Here is a 23,406-nt window from a genome sequence, read left to right on the forward strand (position 1 = left end):
CCTAAAGGAGGGGATCAAAAAAAAGCAAGCCCCGTTATGACAACGCAACCTATAACTTCATAGGCGGGGCGATACGATAGATGCACCAGAAAATGATTCTGACAGTTGTGTGCTCGCTGGACTGACAGCAGCCGCGTCTCTCGGTTCAGGCAGGACCCCAGCCCAGCCCTCTGCCACAAGCAGCCCGCAAGGTGTTCACTTTTAGTCTCAAGTACTTTGTTCACCTCTCAAGTACTTTGACAATTTCCCTCAGAAAGATACATCGCCAGCGACGCGGGCGTTCGACTCACACACATAACATACCTTACCCACCCAGACACCGCACTCCTCATGCCTCTAACTGCCAGGTTCTACATCGACCCCTCCCCCCTCCCCCCCCCCCCTCCAAAGCGCCCGGAAAGTGTGAATTTCCCATTGATCATAGGAAAAGGGCATCCTCGTACCTGAACGGGCGAACCGACTGTCAGGGGCGTTGCAGCCACCAGGAAAGCTTTATGCGCAGCGGGCTGAACTTTTGTAGGTGGGGTTGGGGGCTGCACTCATTGACTTTCATCTGCGTCTCTCTCGAGATATCAGGGCAGGCATTCGGAGGCGCAACGGCGTGACCTTTGTGGGAGGGGGGGCTTTCGGAGCTTGCTTGTCTAAGTGATGTCCAGCTCCGAATCCATGGACGCAGAGGATTTAAAAAGGGAGTGCGTCCCTGCTCACCAACCCGGAGCGGTTCTGGCATCAAAGACAGACAACCTTGGGGCCAAACACTCGACAGCACCTTGACAGCAAAAAGCACTTCTTGGTCCTACCTAGGTATCTTACCTTACCTAGGTACCTTAGGTACCTTACTGTAGGACGCCCGCCCACGTTTCGGACACTTTTGTTCCTGGCCTACCACCTCGTGCTCTCCCGAAGACCCGAACCTGCAGGCAATACCTGCTTGCCGCAGCCTGCAGTCTCGGCGAGAGACATCTTTGAACCGGCGACGTCGAGTCCCATCATTACTACGAGCCCACTCATTCGCCGCCCTACTCCTCTGGGCACACTTTGCTGCTGGTCCCTAATAAGGCCTTAGCATCTGAGTTGGCACCCTAGCCCCGAAGTCAAGTCGTCGATTTTTCTTTCGACCAATCCGTGTCCTAGGTACTTGGTGCACCCGCACGGTAAGCTCCCAATCAGAGGTACCCACTACATTGCACGGCATTACGTCGACAGGGGTCCTGCTGCAACTTCAACTCGTTAGCCCCTCCTCTCTTTCTCATCGCGCAAGCCATCCGGGTTCTCACTGACCTCTCCTCTTGGCAGGCCCTCCGCGCCCACACCCGCGCCCGCGCCCACGCCTACCCACGCAAAGGCAACGGCAGGCGCTCATCAGCCACCTGCCTGTCCACCACACTGCGTTGTCGCTTCCAACGGAGCACACGGCGGTCACGGTGACGGCCCACGGTCGGGGTGTATTATTCTTTCCCTCTGCCCACTGGACTTCTCCTGCCCCTCGGTCCCGTCCCTGATCACCACCTTAGGGTCAGACGGCCACCAATTTCTTCCTTCGTCCGCCCGTTGCGGATCTTCGTCTTGAAACCCGGACCCTTTCCTCTCGACCCCCCATCCGGCATCTGCCCACCAGAGAGCATCTCTTACCACTTGCTTTCTTCAGTATCCATTCTTCTCAGCACTGTCTGAACATCCGTCTCGTCTGTGCCTGCGGAAGATCTTCCCAGGCCACCCCCTCCCCTTGGATATTTCTGATATTTCTACTCCCAAGTGGCCCTCTACCGCCTCTGAGCACCAGCTCGGCACATCTCCGCCATGGACGATTCCTACGGCATTGACATGGAAGACTTTACGGTTTCCGAGCAGTTGAACTTTGAAATGTTCACCGAGCTCGACCCGACTCCCAGCTTTACCCAGGGCTCTGAAAGCCACAACCACTTCTATCATGGCTCTGGCACCTCCCATGATGATACATGCATTGACCCCAATGCCAGCTTCATGTTCTCCTCCCGCTTGGACAATGATGCGCTCATGTCCCAGCCGTCTGCTCCCCCTCCTCGGTCAGCCCCCTCAGCAGCAGCAGCAGCAGCCGCCTCCGCCGCGCCTCGCCCTCGCCAGTCTTCCATGCCCACAGAGACCAGCTCGACCGCCAACAGCGACTTTACCTTTCATGGCTTTCAGTGGACCAATGCAGCGGCTGCGAACTTCAACACTCTACCTGACCCCAACTACGACCTTCTCCCCAATGCGACGGACGAGGCTGCTGCCTCGCCCAAGGACGCGTGTGCTGCAGAGTGCACCAAGCCCGACTGCGAAGATGTCTGCGAGGACCCAGACTGCGAAGTAGACTCCGAGACCTGCGCTGACGACTGCGCTGACGACTGTGCTGACGACTGTGCTGTCGACTGCGCTGTCGACTGCGAAAGCGCCTGCGATGACGAAGAATGCCAAAAGGCCGAGTGCCCTGACGACTGCGACGAGGAAGCCTGCAACCCCATCACGCGTTGCACAGAGGATCATTGTTCAGACAAAGCGGAAGCTGCACCTGATGATGCGTCTGCTGCTGCTGCCAAAATCCTCAAAGATTTGCAAAATCCTCGCGTCGTCTGGCAACAGCGCCGTCAGCCGCAGCAACCACAATATATGCAACTGCAACAGCAACACCTGCAACTGCAACAGATGCAACTGCAGCAGATGCAACAGCAACAGATGCAACAGCAGCAGATGCAACAGCAGCAGATGCAACAGCAGCAGATGCAACAGCAGCAGATGCAACAGCAACAGATGCAACAGCAGCAGATGCAACAGCAACAGATGCAGTCACAACAACAGATGCGACAGCAGTTACAGCCACGACAACAGATGCAACAGCAGTTGCAACCACAACAGCAGGAACAGTACCTTTACACGCCTGGCATGAATTTTGCCTCCCAGCAGACACTTCAGTCCCCAGCTCTCCAATCCTCGCAAATTCCTTCTTCTCGCCCAGAAGGTGGGATGACCTTCTCCCAGATGGACTCAAGTCCCGTCTCTTTCGAGCAGGCCGCGGCACAGGTCGAAATGATGGGCAAGTTTATCGATACTATGCCTCTGAACCCGACCATAGATCCTTTCTTCGAGCATATATACCAGTGTCACGACCCAAATCAACCCCAGTGCGTCGAGCCATGCGTGCTCAGCACCTTTCCCACGCAGTACGCACAATGTCCGTTTCCCCAACGGCCCGAAGACCATCTGAATCAGAATGCGTTCTATCAAGGAGACCACAGCCCGACCACGGAGATTGCCAAATGCGACACCAAGTTCCAAACGACTTCGGAGCTGGTCGCACACTTTAACGAGCAACATCGGCCAGCCCTGGCTGCCACGAACCACACGTTCGCTAGCCCACAATACAACATGCAGCACCCGAGCCCGGCTCCTATGACCCGAACAATCAAGGGCATAACTTTTCGTCGGGGAACAGGCCACCTCAACGGTTCCCCTACCTTGATGCAGCGACCGCTGTCTGCCATGACAGCCTCGTCGACCCTGACAGGCGATAGCGCCCAAATCAGCACTCCAGCAACACCTGAATCAGAAAGCTTCTCTCGCGCGAGCAACCAGTGTCGCTGGGTGGCTCATGGTCAGATCTGCGGATTGACGTTCAGGAATGAAGTAGACCTTCATCAGCATGTCCGCGATCATCACACCTCACCGTTGCGCAAGGAGGTCGGTGGATTTCCCTGCCACTGGCACAAGTGCATCCGTAAATTGAAGGGCAGCGCCGGCAATTTTCATCAAAAGTCTAAGCTCGACCGTCATCTACAGGTCCACACCGGCTGTAAGCACAACTCTCCCGTCCGCATCATGACCACTGTGACCACATGGATTAACTCGTTGTATAGTCAAACCTGTCGAGTGCGAGGTTTGTGGCCTTCATCTTTCTGCCAAGCAGTCGCTAGACCAGCACATGCGTATACACACTGGTGATGAGCCATGGATCTGTACTTGGCCTGGATGTGGTGCATCCTTCAAGCAACAGAGTGCTCTCAGTAAGTCTTGCAGCGTATACGCTTCAATTACAGGATGAAGCTAATCTAGTCTCTACAGCAATGCACACAAGGACACATACAGGCGTTAAGCCCCTTGCCTGCAATATATGCGGAAGAACCTTCAGCGAGTCGTCCAACCTGTCTAAACACAGACGCACTCACAATTTGAAAGGTGACCATGTCTGCGACATATGTGGCAAAGACTTTAGGCGCCTCGATCAGCTGCGCCGACACGTCAAAACTAAGCACAAGAATGACTGTGGGGGCGGTATGGCTAAAGCGAAAGCTGATAGTGACCAGTCAGGGCTTGACCTAACCTTCCAGTCAAGTCCTCAGTTTGATGCCCTCGACGCGATGCTCCAGGGGTTCCCTAAGCTTGAGACTAGTCCTCTCTGATGACTGATGAAGTTGACGACAAGCAGAGATGCGATGTCCCTCATGGTATTGTTTCCGTGTTTTTCTTTGATTTCTTTCAAGTTTCGGGGCAGGAAAACGGTCGGCATTGATCGCGGCGTTACGGCTTGGCTGAGTCGCTTTGGGTGGGTGGGCGGTCTGCCTGTGATTTCTGGTGTTCGATACCCCGTGGAAACGGAGTTCGGGGGCGGGGCGTTGGTTTGGTCATCTTGTCTTTTCCATTCAGTCTTTCCCACTCTGACTGCGATTGCAGTCCGGAGTGTTGTTTTTGGGTTTCTAAGCATCTGTACGGGAAAGGGCGATGCACCTGTGGTAGGCAAACCGCCTTAGACTCGCTCGCCCATTGTTCGGTGACTGCTCACGCGGTCTTGCTTGGTGTTTTTTGGGGCTCTGGTTTCAAAAAGGTTGACGCACCCATGATGAACAGCCTCTTGCAGTCTGGTCATCTGAATTGAATCACCATGAAACATGCTCGTGTTTGCACTCTTTCCTGCGACGGTGCTAGTGACTTGAGCGTCTGTGACCGCGACATGGTCAACAATCCCACCTCTTCACTTGGCCTTTGCAAGCCGGAGGGACGATGTACCGCAATGCTGTATGTTTCCTGTCTGATCTCACATGGCATTATACAATCTTGTCATGATTCGCATCGCAGGATCCGCACGTGCAGTTGTTACATGGGTAAGACTTTACTTGGGCATGCCGTTGCTGACTGCCATCATCTCGCTGATGAGAACCCAGAGCGCCTGACTTTTACGAGAGATAGGGGGGCGCGGGGGGGCAGAAGGGGGACACGGGGGAGGGACCGGATGACAGGACTCATCATCATACTCTAGGGCATCCGAACTTTGGTCGTGGGACATGACAGCAGAGGGGGGGCTCAGTCGGCGCCTTGGGGCTGTTCCGATCACCAAGACTCGCCGCGGACAGCTTCGATCTCCTCCCCCCCTTTTTTTTTCCGCGGGGGCGCTGGCGGTCATGCTCCTCGGAAACTGTGATGTCATGGCTTGCACGGCATGATCGACAAGGGGGCTGTGATTCCTCTGGCGAAGAGCGAATCTACTTTGGGAAGGGATGGGGATCTCATGTCGAATAGGGTTCAGGGGTTCGTCTTCCGGCCGAGCAGAGTTGGGGACAGAGGGCGGGGCGCTGGCAAAGCAAGACGAGACGGGCAGGGTGGCGAAGCTGGGAGAGTGCATCTCCACATGCGTTACACGGTTGGCCTCTGGTCTCGGCCGTTGCCTGGTCGAAAAGTGAGGCTGTCGAATGGGTCGGGAATCGGGATGCAACGTTGGTTTGGCACAAGACGGAGGGGAGAAATAGGCGGACGCGTGTGGTCGGGGGCGGAAGACCGGGTCTTTGCTCGGAGTCGGACTCGTGTCTGGGAGTTTGGGACGCCACCTTTTTTTCTTACCGGTCTCCTTTTGGGTTTGCTTTTGCATCGTTTGTGGCGGCGTCGAAAGTTCTCCTTGGCAGTGAAGGGTGACAGCTCTGTCGTGTAGTGTCGGGTGTTGTTCCCAGCTCGTTTGTGTCTAACCGATCAACTGGTTTCGTGGAATCATCTTGTAGTTTGGGTTGCACGTCGTTCTTAGGGCTTGGGGGATAGGCATGGGCAAGGACTGGGAGTGTAGATGCTTCAGTTCATGGGATCAGGGACGTTACTCTGCCTTGAATTCTGTGCTGGTATCAACCCTCTTGAAAATGAATTTCCCATCTGACATGAACAGAAAACGTCTAGAATTGCCCATAAGTTATGAAGAGGTTTCAACACTAGTCCGGGGTTTTTTTTCTTCTGTGTTTGTGTGATCTTCGGAAGCCTTTGAGAAAGCCAAAGCCTCGTACTGTACCCTTCGTACGGAAACAAGAGCCCCAGAGGGGCTTTCATCGTGAAAGCCGCGGCCCGTCCAAAGTACCGAACAGTGTTCGTTGTCCGGAGCATCGCAGAATTGTTGGGCTAGCAGGCAGGCGAAGTTGCTCGGACTCGGCTGTCCGTGGGGAGGGCGGTGTTCGGGGTCGGTGGTTGAGGCTTTGAAGGTTCAAACTGTAAAGACACCAAATTACTCCAGATGTGTTTCCCCTGGATCTGCACGCCACGCCTCGTCCACCCTGACTTGGCCAAAAAGTTGATCGTTCTGCCTTTTTTCGCGCATTTCGGTATTTGCGTCTGATTCCGAGTGAGGATTGAAACCTGATGAATATGCCAGTATGTATACCTGAACTCACCTCACTTGCGTGTGCTTCGAATAGTGAGCGAAGTTCATCTACCCATACAACTGTAGTCTGGTACGCCCTACCCGTTGGAGAATGGTGAGGCTGACGGAAGGCAAGACTGTATATTTCGTCGGTAAGTGTGGCATACACATTAACCGTTAGACAGTATGGTTCTCTGCCGCTTGCGTCAGGCCACTGCTCGATGCCCGCAGCATAAATTTGAGAGGGGTGGATGTAGCACACAGGAACTGAAGCTGGCTGCTCTGACTTTCATGTGAAACGTGGCTTTTTCGCCTCCTCCAGCTGGAAGTACCGTGCTGTGTGCAATGTCACTCGACCTACCTGCCTGGAGAAGGTACAAGGGCTTGTCATCCAACGTCCTTCACACTCCAACACCCCATGGGCACTATGTGGCGCAGATAGTCCTTCTCCCCAGGATGTCCACAATAGGGAATACGAGACGTTTAGCTCGCATTTCACGCCGGGAGGCACCGGTCATGCTCAACGGTGACCGCCGGAGCGGTTCGAGCCCGGACAAGCTCTTGACCACGGCGTAGAAAGCGTGGAACGAGCGAGTTGCGGCCTCGTCTGAACAACGAGATGAATGAGAAATGAAAAGAGAACCATAGACTATTTTTCATGCTCTTTTTGTCTCTTTCTTTTTTTTCTTCAAAATAAAAAAAAGAGGAAGAAGTCAACTGCAAATGGCTGCAGTGTTCATGGCTGGCCTCGTACATGCCCCTGAACGTCCGACACAGTGTAGAAAAGGGGGAAAGCACCACACGAGCTTATTAGCAGACGATACCTTTCATGGCCGTAAAATGGCTCATACTGAATCTTTCCTGATTCCTGCCCCTCAGCTAAAATCCATTGGGGACGTCCTCTTGTCACATAATGAGAAGGTAGATTCCACGGGGGACGCGTATGGTGCACGATGTCTGGTGACAATGCAGCCACCTTCGGCTTCACGCAAGTAAGGAGCCGACAAGCTAGACGTGTCAGGACCATAGCATCCGCTACTGCAGCTTCGGATCCGGGCCTTCTTTCACGGGCATGACGTGCTCTTCGTCCGGAGTGTGGCTGTCACCAATGTGGACTCTTGCAACAAAGTGTTGACACTGTACTCGTCCGTACTTTCCTCCTGATTGCTTGCTTTCCCACGGTTCTCTTCTTTCTTCTCTTCTTCCTGACGACTCTCTCTACTGCTCTTTTCCTCCCGGACTGATGGGCGTTAAGCTGGCATCCTCGTCCGAGGGTGTTTTGATGCAAAGGCACTGCTGAGGTAGCACATGGAAATGAGCCAGCAAGGGACAATTGGGTTTGCTTTGGCATTGACTCATTTTGGGACAGGAAGTCTGCATATTGGGGAACTAGAGCTCTCACACTCGGGTGATTGATTGGATGGACGCAGGATGCCGCAACTACTGGAGGATGGTCAGAATTGGGTTTACATCCTGTCGAGGCTATGTAGCATGCAGGGAGAGCTCCTTGACGATGGGACCCGCTACCACAAGATCAGAAGGGAAGGACAGGGCATTTCCATAAAGTTTAGATGCATTCTGGTCCGGGAACTGCTCCTGATGGAGCTCAGCCCTTATCGAAAGTGGGCTGAGGAAGACGGTTTGGAGGAGCTAGGTTTTGCAAAAGCCCGCCGATGATGCGGCACTAACATTCAGCGAGGAGACATTCCAAGCCTCACTCATGCCCACCCTACATCAGCAAGACGTTGATACTGGCCCAATCATGAACAGTATCGGTGTCGTGGAGGATGCGGACAGCCGTTTCTGAGATTGGTCCATCTCAGGCAAATGCCCCTCTTGAACCTCCAGAACACTGTTGAATAGCACATACGACCATACCTACTGGAGAATTCGGGATCCCGTCCGCTCTCCCCTAGACAAGCCAGTAAGGGTCGGACTAGTAGTTGGGTGGGTGACCACCAGCGAATCCCTGATGTTGTATGTTTTTGTTGTTCTGTCAGCCTTTTTTGACATCAGTCGCTACAGTGCGCCTGGGTGGGATATAGCGCTGCTTTGAGGCTCTAACGGGGTGCGGCGAAGCTCGACGGCGAAGGGCATGAATGCGGTCGTCAATCTTTTGAACTTTGACTTGGAGGCGAAAGCTGGGCTGATGCGTCTTTCATGGCATCAAAATGTAGTTCCCAAATAATGGGGCACGGGAAACATAGTGTGATCGTCTCAGCCATCTGCCTACGCCCACAATGCGGTTCGCTAGACACTGAATACGCCGAAAGGCACTCCGAAATATGAGAATCGCGATGTTCATTATACTTCACCTCCTAAACTTGCTCTTGTAATGCGCGAAGCGTTGGGAGGGTTGTCGTTGCCGCCCGAAAACAAGGATGGCATGGCGATGCTACCTTACTTCACTGCAGCCCATTAAGAGCCTCTCATATGTAAAATGTGCATTTGGGTGTGGATGAAAGCCCATATGATCGTTGTCGCTCATGGGTCTTGCAATTATCGATGGGCCCTAACATGTAATACCTCTTGATGTACGTACGAACATCTGGGTATTGAAACTTGGTATTCTGGCAATCTTGACTGCTCAGCACACAAATGCACCAGCTCTTACCCCTGGATTCCCTCGACCAAACCAAGTCTCATACCATTCTCCGTAATCCGTGCTCTGGTCACTGACGATGAGCACATCTGCCACCGGGCTTGTCATAGGAGTCACGATTGGACAATCTCTCAAACGAAAGCTTCCATCTTACCACCGCTTGATGTGTGAATAGTTACCGAGGTTTATCTAGCGAACGAATGGGTTACTTTGGCGCTCCCAATACCACGCTTCACGAGCACCGGGATTCGGTCACCCAAGCTGGTGATGCCGCAGTACGCTGAGTCCAGGGATTCCTGCTTATACCGAAGGTTATGTTGATTACCCAAGGGCCCGGCAGGCTCAAATGCACATCAAAGCTACATTGATGCCGATGGTGAATTGTGAGATCGGACCGAGGATATTCGTCTTTCCGGTCATCGAGAGAGTCACCGAGACAGCGACATCATCAGTACCGCCTCCGACGAACAAGTGCAGGCTACCCCTCACAAACGCAATGTGCTCCTTGTGACTGATGAAGTGGGATGGGTATGTCAGCCTGGTGTAGAGGGAAAACCAAGGCATGTTGAGCATGACACGCGTGTTAGGCAGTGCCGTGGACAAAAAATCTTCGGCATATCACTTGGCCCCGGATATTGAATGCTCAACATAACTCATTGTCATATTGCAGCAGGCGATGAGCTGCGCACCGTACCCGAGTGCAACAGACCGTCATGAGGCGAGACAAGACATCCCTGTTCAAACAGCAACGCGCTGCCACGCCAAGACACCATAACCACCGTCACACATGTCGACTGAGGTCGGAAGGGGGCGTTGTGAATTTCAGAGCATCTTATTAGCTCTATGCAATGGGCGGCAGCTGTCCTGCTACCTAATCCGGGCCAGCGAGACCCGAACAAGTTTTTTTTTTGAGTCCTGACCCTCGAGAATCCGTTGCGCGTTGATGGGGAATAAGAAATCATTTATTTCCTCTGAACCGTGCGATGCATCGAGAAATCGGAGTCCCCCTTGCCAAAAACGTACGCCGATCATTGCCGTCCCCAGCCCTTCGTTACCCAGACACAGGCATCACGCTCAAGCAGACTGGCAGCGGTGTTAGCGGGAACGTGGTCTCAACATGGTGCGGATACACAGAGGCAGAGGTTCGCTCGAAACGAAATGTCCCCCCTTCGCCACCCCTGGTGGATGATGCTCACCTTGACGGCGTACTTGCGCTGAGGGAAGTGCTGCGTCTTCTTGCGCTGCTTCTCGGTGACCCTCTCCGCGTCGGCCTTGGACAGCCTGCGGCGGATGGCACGGGTCTGCTTCGCGCGGAGGTCGAGGGGCGCGTACTTCTTGTTCTTGTAGAAAAGGCGGAGCTGGTGGCGTTGCTTGGCGTTGATGACGGTCAGGACGCGAGCGATGGACTTGCGGATGTCGCCACTAGATTCCGAGCCGTGGTCAGCGATGAGTTCCCTCGTGCGGTAAGGCCTCCCTCCATGGGGGGGGGGAGTGTCGTCCCTGGAGAGAGAGAGAGCAAAACTGGAGAAAGAGGGCGGAGCGTACATCTTGTTGAGCTTGGAGCCGGAAGAGGTGATCTTCTGGATGCGAAGCTGGCCGAGCTCAGTCTTGAGCTCGCCGAGCTGCTTCGTCAGGTCCTCCTTGTTCTTTCCCCACAGCTGGGCGGCCTTAACCTTGGATGTCGACTGGTTCATTCTCGTTAGCGAAAAAGGAACCCTCTGAACGATCGCGAAATTATGTGCAATGTGTATGTGTGTATGTGCGTGGTGGTCTTTGGGTATTTTTTTTTTCTCTCGCCCCTTCAAGATTTGGAGACAGGCGCGGGGCGGATCGTGAAATCGAGGATTGCGGGTTCGGCAGGAAAGTCGATCGAGAAGAAGTTCGCGGGTCGGGTGGAATTGTGGAAATCTGTTTCAACAGCAAGGCAACGGACTTACCATCTTGGCCAGAGACACGGATTGATCACTGAAGGACGGGGGTTAGTGGTGAGTCTCGTGATGTCGGGAACTGGTCGTCGTCAAGGCTGGCAAGGCAAGTCTGAAGTCGGAGTCTGGCGAAAAGAGATTTTGCCCTGCCCTAATTGTGCGCTGCGGGTCGGTGCGGTCGGTACGTACTGTCTGAGTGGGCGGTTGTGGTGCCGGGGTTTACGCGGGTTCCACACGCATGCGTCACGTGTCTGAGGCTGGTGACGGCAGATCTCGAAGTCGCCTTAGGTAATCATTGAAGACGCACGGTCCACGTGAATCGTGCACCCTGCCTCGGACCCGGAGGCGGCCAACACCAGAACGTCAATGGTCTGGCTTAGCCTTTGGCCACTTGGAACCCTCACATATACGTATACAGACATCATCATGGCAGCGAACTCTGGAAACACGGGCTGGGCCCAACTACGTCAGCAGGCGCGAAGTCTGGAGAGTCAGGTTTGTCGGACATGCTCCTCTGTGTGCTGGTCCCTGTCCACTGACGCCGATCAGACCGAGACACTATTCCACACCTATTCCCAGTTCTCGACGGTATCCAACATGCCGCCCAAGCCGACAGAAGACGAACGGACGACCGAGGCGAAGCTGCAAGATGTGCTCGAAAAGGTCCGTCGCGCAGCGCATGGCTTCCCAACGGGACGAGCTCACCAAACTAACCTCGATCAATCAACAGCGCGACTCTGTCGTCTCCCAGCTGACCCGCCTCCTCGAGTCGGACCCGACCCTGACCTCGTCGGCCCTGAAGCAGAACAACCTCTCGCTCCTGCGCGACAAGCTCGCCGACCACAAACGCGACCTCGTCCGCCTCCGGGCGACGCTCGCGCAGGCGCGCGACCGCGCCAACCTCCTGACCAACGTGCGCTCCGACATTGACGAGTACAACCGCGCCAAGCAGCAGCAGGACCCCGGCGCCGCCGAGGCCGAGTACATGCTCGCCGAGCGCTCGCGCATCGACAACAGCAACTCGATGGCCGACAGCGTGCTGAGCCAGGCCTACGCCGTGCAGGACAGCTTCAACCTGCAGCGGGAGAGCCTCGCGAGCATCAACCGCAGGATCACGCTCGCCGCGAGCCAGGTGCCCGGGATCAACTCGCTCATTGGGCGGATATCGGCCAAGAAGCGACGGGACGGCATCATCATGGGGGCGTTTATCGCTTTTTGCTTCCTGTGCTTCTGGTTCTTCCTCTGAAGGGGCACGAGAAGGGAGGGAGAGGGGAAGGGTGTTCCCTTTTCTTCCTGGCGCGCGTTGTAGATCTGGTTGTAATGGGCAAGTATGCTGCTGCTTTGGTGCTTTTTGAAGGGGGAAAAGACTATAGCATGTTGGGACCGGGGTCAAGGGTTGGCGAGGGCGTTGGGTGTTTTTGGTTTCAATACACACACACAGAGAGACACACATCCTGGATGTATCATCTTCCTTTTTACTTATTTGACAGTGTTGTACAAGTATGCTAGGTACATTGTGGGAGGAAAAGATGGGAGGGGGTATATGTATCTACCAACCAACAGAAACAGCCGGCCACGGCCAGGCACTGATGAGGCATTGACGAGATCTGGCGCATCTGTACACGTGAAAAGACAGCCTTGCCCCCATCAGATTTGCCCCGCCGCCTCGAGGGCGCGCAGGTCCTGGCGGTCCCGCTCCATCTCGTTGAGGACGGTCCTCGCGCTCTTGACGAGGCTCGCCAGCTCGTCTGGCGTGGCGGCGGCGCTGGCGGCCCAGCGGATGCGGCACAGGTGGTCGACGAGGTAGACGTAGCCGACCTTGCTGTTGAGCAGGCCGATGGACTCGCTGATCTCGGGGGTGACGGGGCGGCGCACGAGAAAGTAGCGACCCCACTCAGAGGCGGCGAGGCGGCGGCGCAGGCCGCCCATGAAGAGGCTGACGAGCCAGGCCTTGAGCGTGTTGTCCTCCATGTTGAGGCGCACGAGCTGCAGGCGGTCGTCGCCGCGGGCGTCGGCGAGCAGGGCGTGGAGGGCGGGGTTGGCGGCGGGGGCGAGGAACGAGTCGGTCTGGTCCTCGGCCCAGCGGCCCTGGACACAGGGCGACGATGGACGTCTTGCCGTGCAGGACGTTGGTCGTGGCGCGGAAGCGGCCGTGCGCGGGGTCGAGGGTGTCGCCGACAAAGTTGGGGAAGAAGAGGGAGACTTCGGCTTTGAAGGGGCGCGGCGGCGCGAGGAAGGACTTGCCGTTGTCGAACTTGAGGTTGCTCCAGTCGCGGAAGTAGGGGCGGGCCATCTGGGCTTTTCTGTGTCTCGTCAGTAGGCTGAACTGAACGGAAGAAGGAGGAGGAAGGAGGAGGAGGAAGGAGGAGGAGGAAGGGGGAGGTCGGCTTGGAGGCGCAGGGTGAGGGAGTGGACGTACAGCTGCCGGCGACGGGCGAGGTGCTTGTCGTAGTTGACAAAGTCATCGCGGCGTTCCTTGATGGTGCGCGGGTCGTAGCCAGAGTTGTCGTTGGGGTGGGGAGGGCCTGGCATGCCGATGGGACGAGGCAGAGGCTCGGGTGTGAACTTGTCGAGACGGGCGCCATAGGAACGAGGGGCCTTGATGGCGGCACCGGGAAGCTCTGGCTTGGGTTTTTGCAGGGGGACGGTGCCCGCCGGCGCAGATGGTGGTGAGGGCGTGGGAGGTAACGGCGCGGGCTTCTCGGCGAGGCGGCGGGCGGAGGTCGTGAAAAGGCGCTGCTGCCATTGGCAGAGGGAGCAAGCGACGAAGCGCCGGGGGTTCGCGAGTCGTGAAGCCATGGTAGGCGTCGCGATGGGCAAGGTAGATGGATGGCGGCTATGGAGCTGTGAGCTTCGAGCTATGAGCTTCGAGCTACGAGCAATCAAGCGTCGTGCCTGGTGCGTGAGGAATGGGACGTTGAGTAGCGCTGGGATTTTTCGGCAGAAAATTGGGGTGCACTACAGGAGCCAATTGGCTGTTCTGTTCTTCCTATTCTATCATTGAGCTACGATGGTCACATCGGTACATGGCGAGACAACAATGTGTTTACGATATGGGACCCCACGATGACATTCCATTGAGCATGGAATTGATCAGAGTCAACTCTTCCGAACGTGCCCTCAGCCGATGTACGATGTACGATGTACGATGTAGCAGGTCAGCAGGTCGCAGGTCGCAGGTCGCAGGGAGCAGGGGAGGGCCGGCTCCGGGCGGGTGCCGGGCGGCGGGGGTGGAGAGTGGTGAAGGCCGACGGAGGCCGCGCGCTGCTGTAGTGTGCCGTACACTCAGGTGTTGGGGGCGCCTGGCGCTACCAGCAAGTGGATGCGGAGAAAGGCGCTGCCAAAAGGTAAAAGGTAAAGCCGAGGGCCTCTTCGTCTCCCCCGCCAGACCACATGAGACCCATTGTGTCATGCCCTCTACAGTCCGAGTCCGAGTCGACCGCCAACTCCGCGGATAGCCGCATCCTCGAGACACCGACCCCCCCCCCCCTTCTCCCCTTCGGCCTTGAGAAGGAGGATAGGTCCTCTTTCCTGCCTTTTGTTGTTCGACCTCGAAGAGAAAAAAAAATCAATCAATCGTCTTGCTCGTTGCTGTTTGTCCTTCTTGCCATTGAAATTCCTCGTCAACAGCATCAACCGCCAACATGTTCCTGTCCAAATCTATGAGGACGCGGTGGAGCGCCTCCAAAAGCATCGCCCGCCTGGCTGTGGCAAGCAGAGCCGGCCTCTCCCCCTCCCCCTCCCCCTCCCCCTCCGCCTCCAACACATCGTCTTCGCCGTCGACCAGGCCCTTCCACAGCTCTCGACCGCTGTTCCTCGTCATGCCTGTGCTGCTGGCCGACATTGGCGAGGGTATGTCCCGACAGTTCCGCTCCTGCGCCTGCCCACTGCTCCATCCTTGTGGACCTCCACTGACTTGACGACAATGCAGGTATCGTCGAGTGCGAGGTCATCCAGTGGTTCGTCGAGCCCGGCGCGCGCGTCGAGGAATTCTCTCCTCTGTGCGAGGTCCAGAGCGACAAGGCCTCGGTCGAGATCACGAGCCGCTTCTCCGGCGTCGTCAAGAAGCTGTACTATGAGGCCGGCGACATGGCCAAGGTCGGCAAGGCCTTTGTCGACATTGACATCCAAGGCGGTGCCAAGCAGGAAGACCTCGACACGCTGATCGCCCCCGAGGCCGTCGAAGAGAGGCCGACGCCGAGCGTACCTCAACCAGAGTCAGCATCTGCGCCAGCGCCAGCGCCAGCGCCAGCAGCAGCAGCAGCAGCAACAACACAAACACATACGGCGGCACCAGAGGCTCGGCCACCCACATCACCAGCTTCAGAAACCCCAAAGCCAAAGGGCAAGTGCGCCACGCTCGCGACGCCCGCCGTCCGACACTTGTCCAAGGAGCTCAAGATTGACATTGCCGAGATTGACGGCACGGGCCGCGACGGCAGGGTGCTCAAGGAAGACATCTTCAAGTTTGTCAAGACGCGTGAGGCCACGCCGGCAGCAGCAGCAGCACCACCACCACCACCACCGCCGGCAACACCCAGCAGCGCCCCCTCGGCACCCCTCGTCGAGACCCGCGTCCCGCTGACGAACACGCAACACCAAATGTTCAAGTCGATGACGCGGTCCCTCGCGATCCCGCACTTTCTCTACGCCGACGAGGTCGACTTTACGTCGCTCGTCGAGCTCCGCACCCGGCTCAACCGCGTGCTGTCGACGCAGCCGCAGCCGCAGGCGCAGCACCAGGACCCGCCCGTGGCCAAGCTCTCCTACCTGCCCTTCATCATCAAGGCCGTCTCGCTGACGCTGGCCCAATACCCCGTGCTCAACGCGCGCGTCGACCACGCCGGGGCCGACGCGGCGCAGAGGCCCGCCCTCGTCCTGCGGCCGCAGCACAACATCGGCGTCGCCATGGACACGCCCTCGGGCCTCGTCGTGCCCGTCATCAGGGACGTCGCCAGCCGCACGCTCCTCTCCGTCGCCGCCGAGCTCGCCCGCCTCCAGCGCCTCGCCCTCGCCGGCCGCCTGGCCCCCGCCGACATGGCCGGCGGCACCATCACCGTCTCCAACATTGGCAACATTGGCGGCACCTACCTCTCGCCCGTCATTGTCGAGCGCGAGGTCGCCATCCTCGGCATCGGCCGCATGCGGCCCGTCCCCGCCTTTGACGACGCCGCCACATTGTCAAGAAGCACGACTCCAACTTTTAGCTGGTGCGCCGACCACCGCGTCGTCGACGGCGCCACCATGCCCGCGCTGCCGAGTTGTGCGCCGCCTGGTCTAGGAGCCCGATGTCATGTCATGCACCTGATGTATATCGATCTTTTCATCTGTGCGGCCGTCCAGCTCGCTTGCTCGCCTTCTCTGCGCGAGTGTTTCGCAAGAGACAGCGTTTCTTGGCTTGCTTGCTTGCTTGCTTGCTCCAGCAAATGTCGCGCGAGAGAGAAACAGGCGGGAAAAAAAAGGCTAGCGAGAGCAGGCGTCATGTTGCCCCTGAGAGAGACAGAGAGGAAACCCACCATGTGGCGCGCTCATCTGTACATGTGCCTGTGTGCACGCGTGCGTCGTGTGTGTCGGCGTCACACCCACCTGTCTGGAGCGCCCTGAGGCGGGAGAGGGGAAGGGAAGGGAAGGGAAGGGAAGGGGGGGCGGAAACAAAAGATTGCGGGGAGGGCGGGGAGGGTGGCCATTGCACGGCCCCTCTGCACAGAGGAGAGAAAAGAGACGATTGCATCATGAGAGGAAAGATAGACAGACAGACAAAGGGGGGGGATACATGAGGCCACGGCCAGGTGACGCGAGGCGAGGGAGAAAAGATGGTGACGGGTGGCCGAGAGCGAGCCTGGCCGCCGCCGCCGCCCCTCGATGTGCATAGCTGTAGACAAGATTGGAAATCGCAGGCTGCAGGTCGTGTCGTTCCATTTCTGCACGCGCAGTGAGGCCTCTCTGCTGAGGGCCTCTCTGCTGAGGGCCTCTCTGAGGGCCTCTCTGCTGACGGTGACATGCAAACAAACCCATAGCCATGCCGGCTACCTGCGTCTTGACCGGTGCTCGCTAACGTGACCAACCTGCATGAGCAGCCAACGGTCGGTTGACTGGGCCCCCAAGGCCCCCTTACCGGTGTATGGAGAAAACTGGGAGAACGGGGGGCATGCGCCGGACAGACAGGCAAGACGGGCAAGACGGGGTGCCTCTTGTCGCAGCCATCGGCCTCCAAATGCGCGACGCAATGCGACGTACCCCGAGCCTGCAGCCAGCTCAATCAGTCACCAATCCCACCAATGTGCGACATGTCATTTGTCCGATGCCATGAGAGGGATCCAAGTAGTAGTAGTAGTAGTAGTATTTGCCGCCGCCTTGGACTGGGCTGAGTCGTGAAACCTCTCCAACGAACCAACCCAAGGGTTTCCAAATCAGCAGCACCTGTTCTGTTCTGTTCTGCCCTGCTCTGTGTCTCGTAATACAACAAACAAACACACCATACAATTATGCCGTGCCACGTCGTGCCTGCCAGCGCAGCCCTGTCTGGCGTTCCTGCGCGATCCTGCACTGAAGACCTCGTGACCGTGTCGATGATGATTGATGACGTCCCCCCTCCAACATCTTGTTCCTCGACCTTCCATTACACAGTGTAACCCGACTTGCGTCGAGCCTCCACATGACCATCCGAAAGGGGGGGGGGGGGGGATCTTCGTCGGCGACGTCGCTTCTCGACGCCAAATGAATCGCCGAATGCAGCCCTGGACTCCCGAACCCTTTGCAACGCCTTGTCCGTCTGGGGACCCTTAGCCTTTTTGGCACCCAAAACTCCGAGTTCCCACTCAACAGAAAGAAAGCATGAAGCCTGGATTGTGTGTGCTACACGCCACAACCAAGCCTGTGTCATGTCCATGTCCATGTCGTCGTCCCATGTCGTGACTTGTCGTCCACTACTGTTGCTCTTCCTCCATAATGGCCGTCACCCGGTTGAGTGCGTCCCGCTTGACCTCCTCCATGGTCCGGCTGACGTCCACCGAGATGACGTCCCGCTCGTCCGCCTGGGGAGGCTCGAGAATGCTGAATTGACTCGACACCATGTTCGCGCCCATGTAGTGGTTCTGTCGCCTCTTGACGCGTTGCAGGAGAACGTTTTCGTCGGCGTCTAGGTAGATGAAGTGGATCAGGAGCGAGTGGTCGTAGTAGCCAGCCACACGAATGACGTCTCGGTACTTGCGCTTGAGCGCGGAGCAGGTGAGGACCACACCATCGGAGCCATTGGCGAGTTGGCGGCGAGACTCTTCGCGGAGCGCCGTGAGCCAGTCCCAGCGGTCGGCGTCGGTCAGCGGCGTGCCGTTGGCCATCTTGTCAATGTTGGCTTTAGGGTGGAACTGCAATGATAGTTAGAAAGTGAAACATGGCAGCTTGCAGACTGTTGGACATACGTTGTCGCCCTCCACGTAGGGGACCTTCAAGGACGAGGCAATGTGCTCGGCAACGGTGGTCTTGCCGCATCCCGCAGGGCCCGTGACGAGCCAGATGTGATGATATTTGTTGTCCAGGTTTCCATTGACATGCCCAGACTTGCTCGATTTCAGAGGGACAGAAGACTGGTTCGACATGCCGCCAGCCCGACTCGTCGGTTGTTGTCCGTTAAGGTGTCCAGGAGCGTCGTAGGAAAGCATTATGCCGGATGTTTCTGATGAGGTGGGAGGTTTAATTCGGCTCGTTGGAGCAATAATTTGCAATTATTGAATCGAATTCAGACTGATGATTTGAGTTGAGGCCTGGCGACGGAAGGGAAGATGCAGAGAGTTTGGCAGCGTTAACCTTAAAGGCAAAAAAATGTCGAGGGACGAGTGAAGTAGATTATTGGGCGCTCGAGATGACTTTCGCAAAGTATAATCAGTATGGCGTTGGAGGGAAGAAGACCTTCAGTTAGCCTCGTAGGTGGGAACGCCGTTGCTTTAATAGTTGTGTAAGTGAAGCAAGCATGACCAGCAACTGACGGGGTCGGAGAGAGGGAGGGGGTCTATTCGTGAAAAGAAATGGGACGGAGAAAGCCCCCCCAAGCGCTTCACTCTCCGGGGAACAGGGGGCGAAGGGTGTGCCGGTGTGACAACACTGGGTAGGGCCAAAAAAACGTTCGCTAGAACTTTCACCAGCTCCGGTGGTTTGTGCCTGTGCGGTGGTTGTGGTCGGGTCCCTTGTCTCTCTTACCTACCTACGTACCTTAGGGGAGAAGAGGAGGGGGGGGAAATCGATCGAGACAAGTTGACCCTGTCGTGGCTGGAATTCTGAAGTAGCAGATTTTCGGGTTTGGACCAGTGACCCAATGAGCGCCCAAAGCGGCCCCGACTTGGAAAAGCCGGTCACTTAGTCGGGGCTCCCGGGAGCCCAGTCTGATGGGGGTGTCAGAAGTAGCAGCCTGGTAGGCCGTGGTACCGCCCCAGGGGCCACATGTACCCCCAACTCGAACCAGGGTATGGTCGTCATCTGGTTTTCGGGGATGGGGTCGGCGTGGGATGTTCAGGAGACGAGGCGGGGCAGAGGGGCGGGCTCCCTGCGCGTGAGAGTGAGTGGATGGTACTCGAACAGACGGACGGCTCAATGTTCTGGCGGTGACAAGTATGATTGATTGGGCTTGACTGCAAGAAATCCGGGGAAGCCAGTGATGAGGAGGGCCAATCTATTTGCAAGACATTACCAAGTATTTCCATTGCTTGCTTCGTTGTCCAAACAAGCAAAATACGGCCACTAGAGTCCGATGATGGGGTTGAGCTGTCAACTGCCGTGATAGAGGGTGTTTGCCAGCGACTGAGACACACTGTTCCGCAAGTTGGGGGACTTTCGGCGGAGAAGACTTGATTAGGAGATGGCGTTCGGGCACGTACTGGAAACCAAGTCCAGGATGTGGGAGAAACAGTCGGTCTGATGCCTGGAGCCCTGGGAATTCTGGCCCTAGGTGGGTGGACAGGACAATTCGCGGACCGAGGCGTGGGCTCAGCGACTACCTACATGTACATGTACCCCACCAGCAGCATGGTGCAGGCATCTGACGATGACGACGGGGACGGCGACGGCAGGCAAGCAGAGTGTGCTTCGTCGTCGTGATTCATGTACTCAGCGCCCGTGACGATTGACGCGGCTTGGCTAGAAGATAGAGAGAGGGAACCAGGACTGGAGGAGGTGATAAGCCGGGGGCGAACTGAGATGCTTGCGGCTGGCGGGAACTGTGAAAGAATGAGCACTGCTGCCAGGTGCTGCAGATTTGGAAGGCCTCGCCTCGCTCGGGCTTCAATTGTGGGGGGAAAGGACATCGACAGGCTCAGCCAGGCAAGTACTGTACGAAAAGGCGGACAGGGCAGACAGGGAGGAAGGGATGAGTGAGGGGTGCAGCTGCAGGCTGCATCTGTCTGCATCTGCTATGATACAGCGGGGTCTAGGGTGCCACTGCCAGGCGCTGGGGAAAAAAGGGCAAATGCGCAACCCAGCGTGCAGGAAGGATCACCGGGGGACGCCTCCAAGCCTTCCAGCTTCCAAGCCTTCTTCCCTGCAACCTATCCCATCCGTCTCGGGTAGCGTGGTTCTGCGTGGGGGTAAAAGTATTCGGACACGGGGGCCACGGCTGTGTTTGCACCCCCCTGAAGCACCGCGCCCTGTTGCCTTCGTTTCCCCAACTCCCCCGTTCCGTTGTCACCAGCTCTTGGGCCTGGATCGGGGTCCGGGTTCTGGGTCTGCGGCTGACTTGAATGTGCTGCCCTGTGTGCTCATCACACGCGACCTTGGGGCGACGCAGCGGCCGGCAAGAAATCCCACGCAACAATTCTCCGAATTGTCAACGATGGGCCGCTGTATCTTCTGTATCTGACACGAACTCCATACACATGTTTCTTGCACGACGCATCACTCGACAGCTGGCCATGAACAGGTGATTGTAAGCATCACAACAGGGCTGCCACGTGCCGCTGGTTGGGGAAGCCTCCAGACAAACCCAAGGTACCTAGTGGATGCTTCCAGTCATTCCTTCAGGTCATTTCCGTCGCTGTACGTCCACTACGCCAGCCAAAAAGAAACAGAAGAGTACAAACTCTCTCCACAGTGTACTTTTGCATTCATCCCTTCATTGCATCATACCCTCCTCAATGTGTCTCCGGCTGGCCGCATGCATCATTGTTCACTAGTCCTCTTGTCTCCTTTTGTTGCTGGACTGAGCCGAGCCGAAGAAGAAGCAAAGGGAATCCGGACTTGTTGAAGTAGACCCCCCCTTCCCAAGCCTTTAACACAGCTGAGCCCGCCCAGGCCGGTGCACCTATGACGGTGAGCACCGCCAACCATGACCTAATGGTTGCCCCAAGATGGGCTATGTTGTGGAAGGGGATCCTTGTCGCAGCCCTGCAGCCGGGCTTCGAACCAAGGTCACGAGTTCCGAGCAAACCTGAGGACGCCCCATTTCCCATTCCCTGGCTTCGGCTCGGCTGGGGATCCGGCTGGCTGGCAATGGGGGGGGGCCCTCTGACGCGGGACTGTTTGGTCTCATGTGCCTGGGACTTTTCCTCCTTTGACCCCCCATCCTCTCCATAGATTGTCGCGGTCTAATCCGCGAGACCCGGCGCGCCCTCCCACGCTGCCAATCAAGCAATCAATGTGTCGTGCGTCGTGAGTCGCGGTATTCTTTCCGGAATCCAGGTCGTCTCCGCAAGCCTCCGCCTCGCCCCCAATGACCCCCACGCAAAACCAACGAATATTCTTATCCGTCAAATCCGTTCCCTCACTACGACCCATCGTCAAAACACGAGAATCTATGCGGACTTTCAGGGTAAAGCACGATAGGAAGCCGACATGGCTCACCGCTTAAACGTTTTATGTACGATACCACGTCAGTATATGATGTCCCGCATCGGGTCTCCTGCGTCAACCCTATCTTGGTTCGAGCCGCAGGAGGCTCGACCGTCTCGCAGGGCGCTTGTTGGGGGTCATTGGGCCCTTTCTGCAGGCAGAGATCGGCAAATGTCCGGATATCCCACCGTGTATTTTCCCGAAGCGAGGCCTCAGATTGAATAGCCTTCGGAGAATGGTCCCGGTCACATTGACGTGGCTGACCGTCAGCAATATCCGTCGTACAGCATATACTACCATGCTCTCATGCCACGGCAAAGCGTGAGCTGGCAGACGCAGTCAACAACCCAGTCTCTGGCCTGTCACCACGGCTGTTCGCAGTCATGGGACCATCTGCCGTGCGTCCGCCGAAGGTCACTTCATCTACTGGATATTCAACTGGTTGGTAGGACCCCCTCGCGTGACGGGCGACGGACGACCGGCCTGCTGCAGAGCATAAAACATGGCTGCCCAACGCATTCCGGCTCGCGATCTGCCCGACGCACCCAGCCGCGATGGCCCGCCCTAACGCTTTCTTCAGCCGTTACATCTGAGGGTTTAGGAGCGTCACGTTCCAGTCGACATGCATCTTGATCGTCCCGTACCTTGGCAAGCCTTGCAGGTACGGCGGTAAGGGTGTTGTGATGTCGCGTTGGAGTTCCTTTTTGTACCAGCGAAAGAGCGCATGTACCTCCAACAGCGCCCCGTATAACAGTTGCTTTACAGGTGTCATATCGAGGAAGCCGACCCCTTGTAGTGATGCTACTGAAGCATTTCATGTAGGCTGTCGTGCCATCCACATCTCGCCCTCGGTAGTGGCTGCAACCCCGCGTTGGGCATTGTCCAATTCAGCTTGCATTGTGGCGCGTCAAGATCACGTGACTCAAGGGAACACTATCTATCCTCTAGGGTGGCCGAGCTCACGTGCGCCGACAATCGAAACAGCCTCTTCAGTGGCCGATGTCAAACCCATGTCAGTCTGGAGCACATGAGAAGCCTCACCTTGCTGTCCGAAATGACACGAGCTGTGGCTCCTGTTGGGCTGCATCACCCAGGTCAGACAAAAGTGTTCAGCCTCAGTACAAGGCAGACCCAATGATCGGCGCTCAGACCATCAAGATGGCTGGTCCTTCCCCGCTTACACGCGGTTGGGTTGGCCTGAACCTGCCCGCACGCATCGCACCGAGCTGCAGTCAGATCCATCCAGCTGGGCAAGAGCCAATAACCTTAGCTGTGACCGCCGACCCCTCCTTCCCGGTGTCACTGTCATGCGTTCTTCAATGCTTTTCAGGCTACCCTCTTCGAGAGCCCTGAGAGCTTCCACATCCCTTCACACAAGACCCCTGATCAGTCTCCCTCACACACGAGCCAGCTGGCAGAGATTTTCCACCACAACTGCAACC

At 56.8% G+C, this 23,406-nt stretch overlaps 7 protein-coding genes and 1 non-coding gene across 8 annotated transcripts; 5 read left to right on the forward strand and 3 right to left on the reverse strand.

Moving 5' to 3' along the window:
- Positions 1-1,800: 1,800 nt before the first annotated feature.
- Positions 1,801-4,415, forward strand: VDAG_04356 (replication initiator 1; the record flags this gene model as incomplete). Its single annotated transcript, XM_009650803.1, has 3 exons — positions 1,801-3,808; positions 4,078-4,103; positions 4,344-4,415. The coding sequence occupies 3 exons, from the start codon at positions 1,801-1,803 to the stop codon at positions 4,413-4,415; spliced, it is 2,106 nt and encodes a 701-aa protein (XP_009649098.1).
- Positions 4,416-7,465: 3,050 nt separating this feature from the next.
- Positions 7,466-8,302, forward strand: VDAG_04357 (uncharacterized protein; the record flags this gene model as incomplete). The annotated part of the gene is made up of 2 exons (XM_009650804.1): positions 7,466-7,617; positions 8,056-8,302. 2 exons carry the CDS (start codon positions 7,466-7,468, stop codon positions 8,300-8,302), a joined length of 399 nt encoding a protein of 132 aa, XP_009649099.1.
- A 191-nt stretch (positions 8,303-8,493) lies between these two features.
- VDAG_20015 lies at positions 8,494-8,609 on the forward strand. The gene has a single exon (XR_692052.1). It is a non-coding gene; the product is annotated as a 5S ribosomal RNA (ribosomal RNA).
- Positions 8,610-9,953: 1,344 nt separating this feature from the next.
- On the reverse strand, positions 9,954-11,246 carry VDAG_04358 (60S ribosomal protein L35). Its single transcript, XM_009650805.1, has 4 exons — positions 11,165-11,246; positions 10,773-10,912; positions 10,424-10,649; positions 9,954-10,310 (listed from the first exon to the last, which is right to left on the reverse strand). The coding sequence occupies exons 1-4, from the start codon at positions 11,165-11,167 to the stop codon at positions 10,302-10,304; spliced, it is 378 nt and encodes a 125-aa protein (XP_009649100.1). The 5' UTR covers positions 11,168-11,246; the 3' UTR covers positions 9,954-10,301.
- A 332-nt stretch (positions 11,247-11,578) lies between these two features.
- VDAG_04359 (golgi SNAP receptor complex member 1) lies at positions 11,579-12,398 on the forward strand (the record flags this gene model as incomplete). The annotated part of the gene is made up of 3 exons (XM_009650806.1): positions 11,579-11,647; positions 11,702-11,815; positions 11,904-12,398. 3 exons carry the CDS (start codon positions 11,579-11,581, stop codon positions 12,396-12,398), a joined length of 678 nt encoding a protein of 225 aa, XP_009649101.1.
- Positions 12,399-12,799: 401 nt separating this feature from the next.
- On the reverse strand, positions 12,800-13,951 carry VDAG_04360 (mitochondrial ATPase complex subunit ATP10; the record flags this gene model as incomplete). Its single annotated transcript, XM_009650807.1, has 2 exons — positions 12,800-13,445; positions 13,572-13,951. 2 exons carry the CDS (start codon positions 13,949-13,951, stop codon positions 12,800-12,802), a joined length of 1,026 nt encoding a protein of 341 aa, XP_009649102.1.
- A 1,022-nt stretch (positions 13,952-14,973) lies between these two features.
- On the forward strand, positions 14,974-16,756 carry VDAG_04361 (dihydrolipoamide transacylase; the record flags this gene model as incomplete). Its single annotated transcript, XM_009650808.1, has 2 exons — positions 14,974-15,004; positions 15,084-16,756. The coding sequence occupies 2 exons, from the start codon at positions 14,974-14,976 to the stop codon at positions 16,754-16,756; spliced, it is 1,704 nt and encodes a 567-aa protein (XP_009649103.1).
- Positions 16,757-18,078: 1,322 nt separating this feature from the next.
- VDAG_04362 (thermoresistant gluconokinase) lies at positions 18,079-18,810 on the reverse strand (the record flags this gene model as incomplete). Its single annotated transcript, XM_009650809.1, has 2 exons — positions 18,079-18,516; positions 18,571-18,810. 2 exons carry the CDS (start codon positions 18,808-18,810, stop codon positions 18,079-18,081), a joined length of 678 nt encoding a protein of 225 aa, XP_009649104.1.
- Between the last annotated feature and the right edge of the window lie 4,596 nt (positions 18,811-23,406).

This window comes from Verticillium dahliae, genomic scaffold (genome assembly GCF_000150675.1).
Source record: "Verticillium dahliae VdLs.17 supercont1.7 genomic scaffold, whole genome shotgun sequence".
In the NCBI taxonomy this organism is placed as follows: Eukaryota; Fungi; Ascomycota; class Sordariomycetes; order Glomerellales; family Plectosphaerellaceae; genus Verticillium; species Verticillium dahliae.

Bases quoted from the DNA above. Each gene is read 5' to 3' on its own strand.
- VDAG_04358 (XM_009650805.1), bottom strand. The intron at 10,650-10,772 runs GTACGCTCCGCC...CTCGGAATCTAG, and splicing joins GGCTCCAAGCTCAACAAGAT to TGGCGACATCCGCAAGTCCA.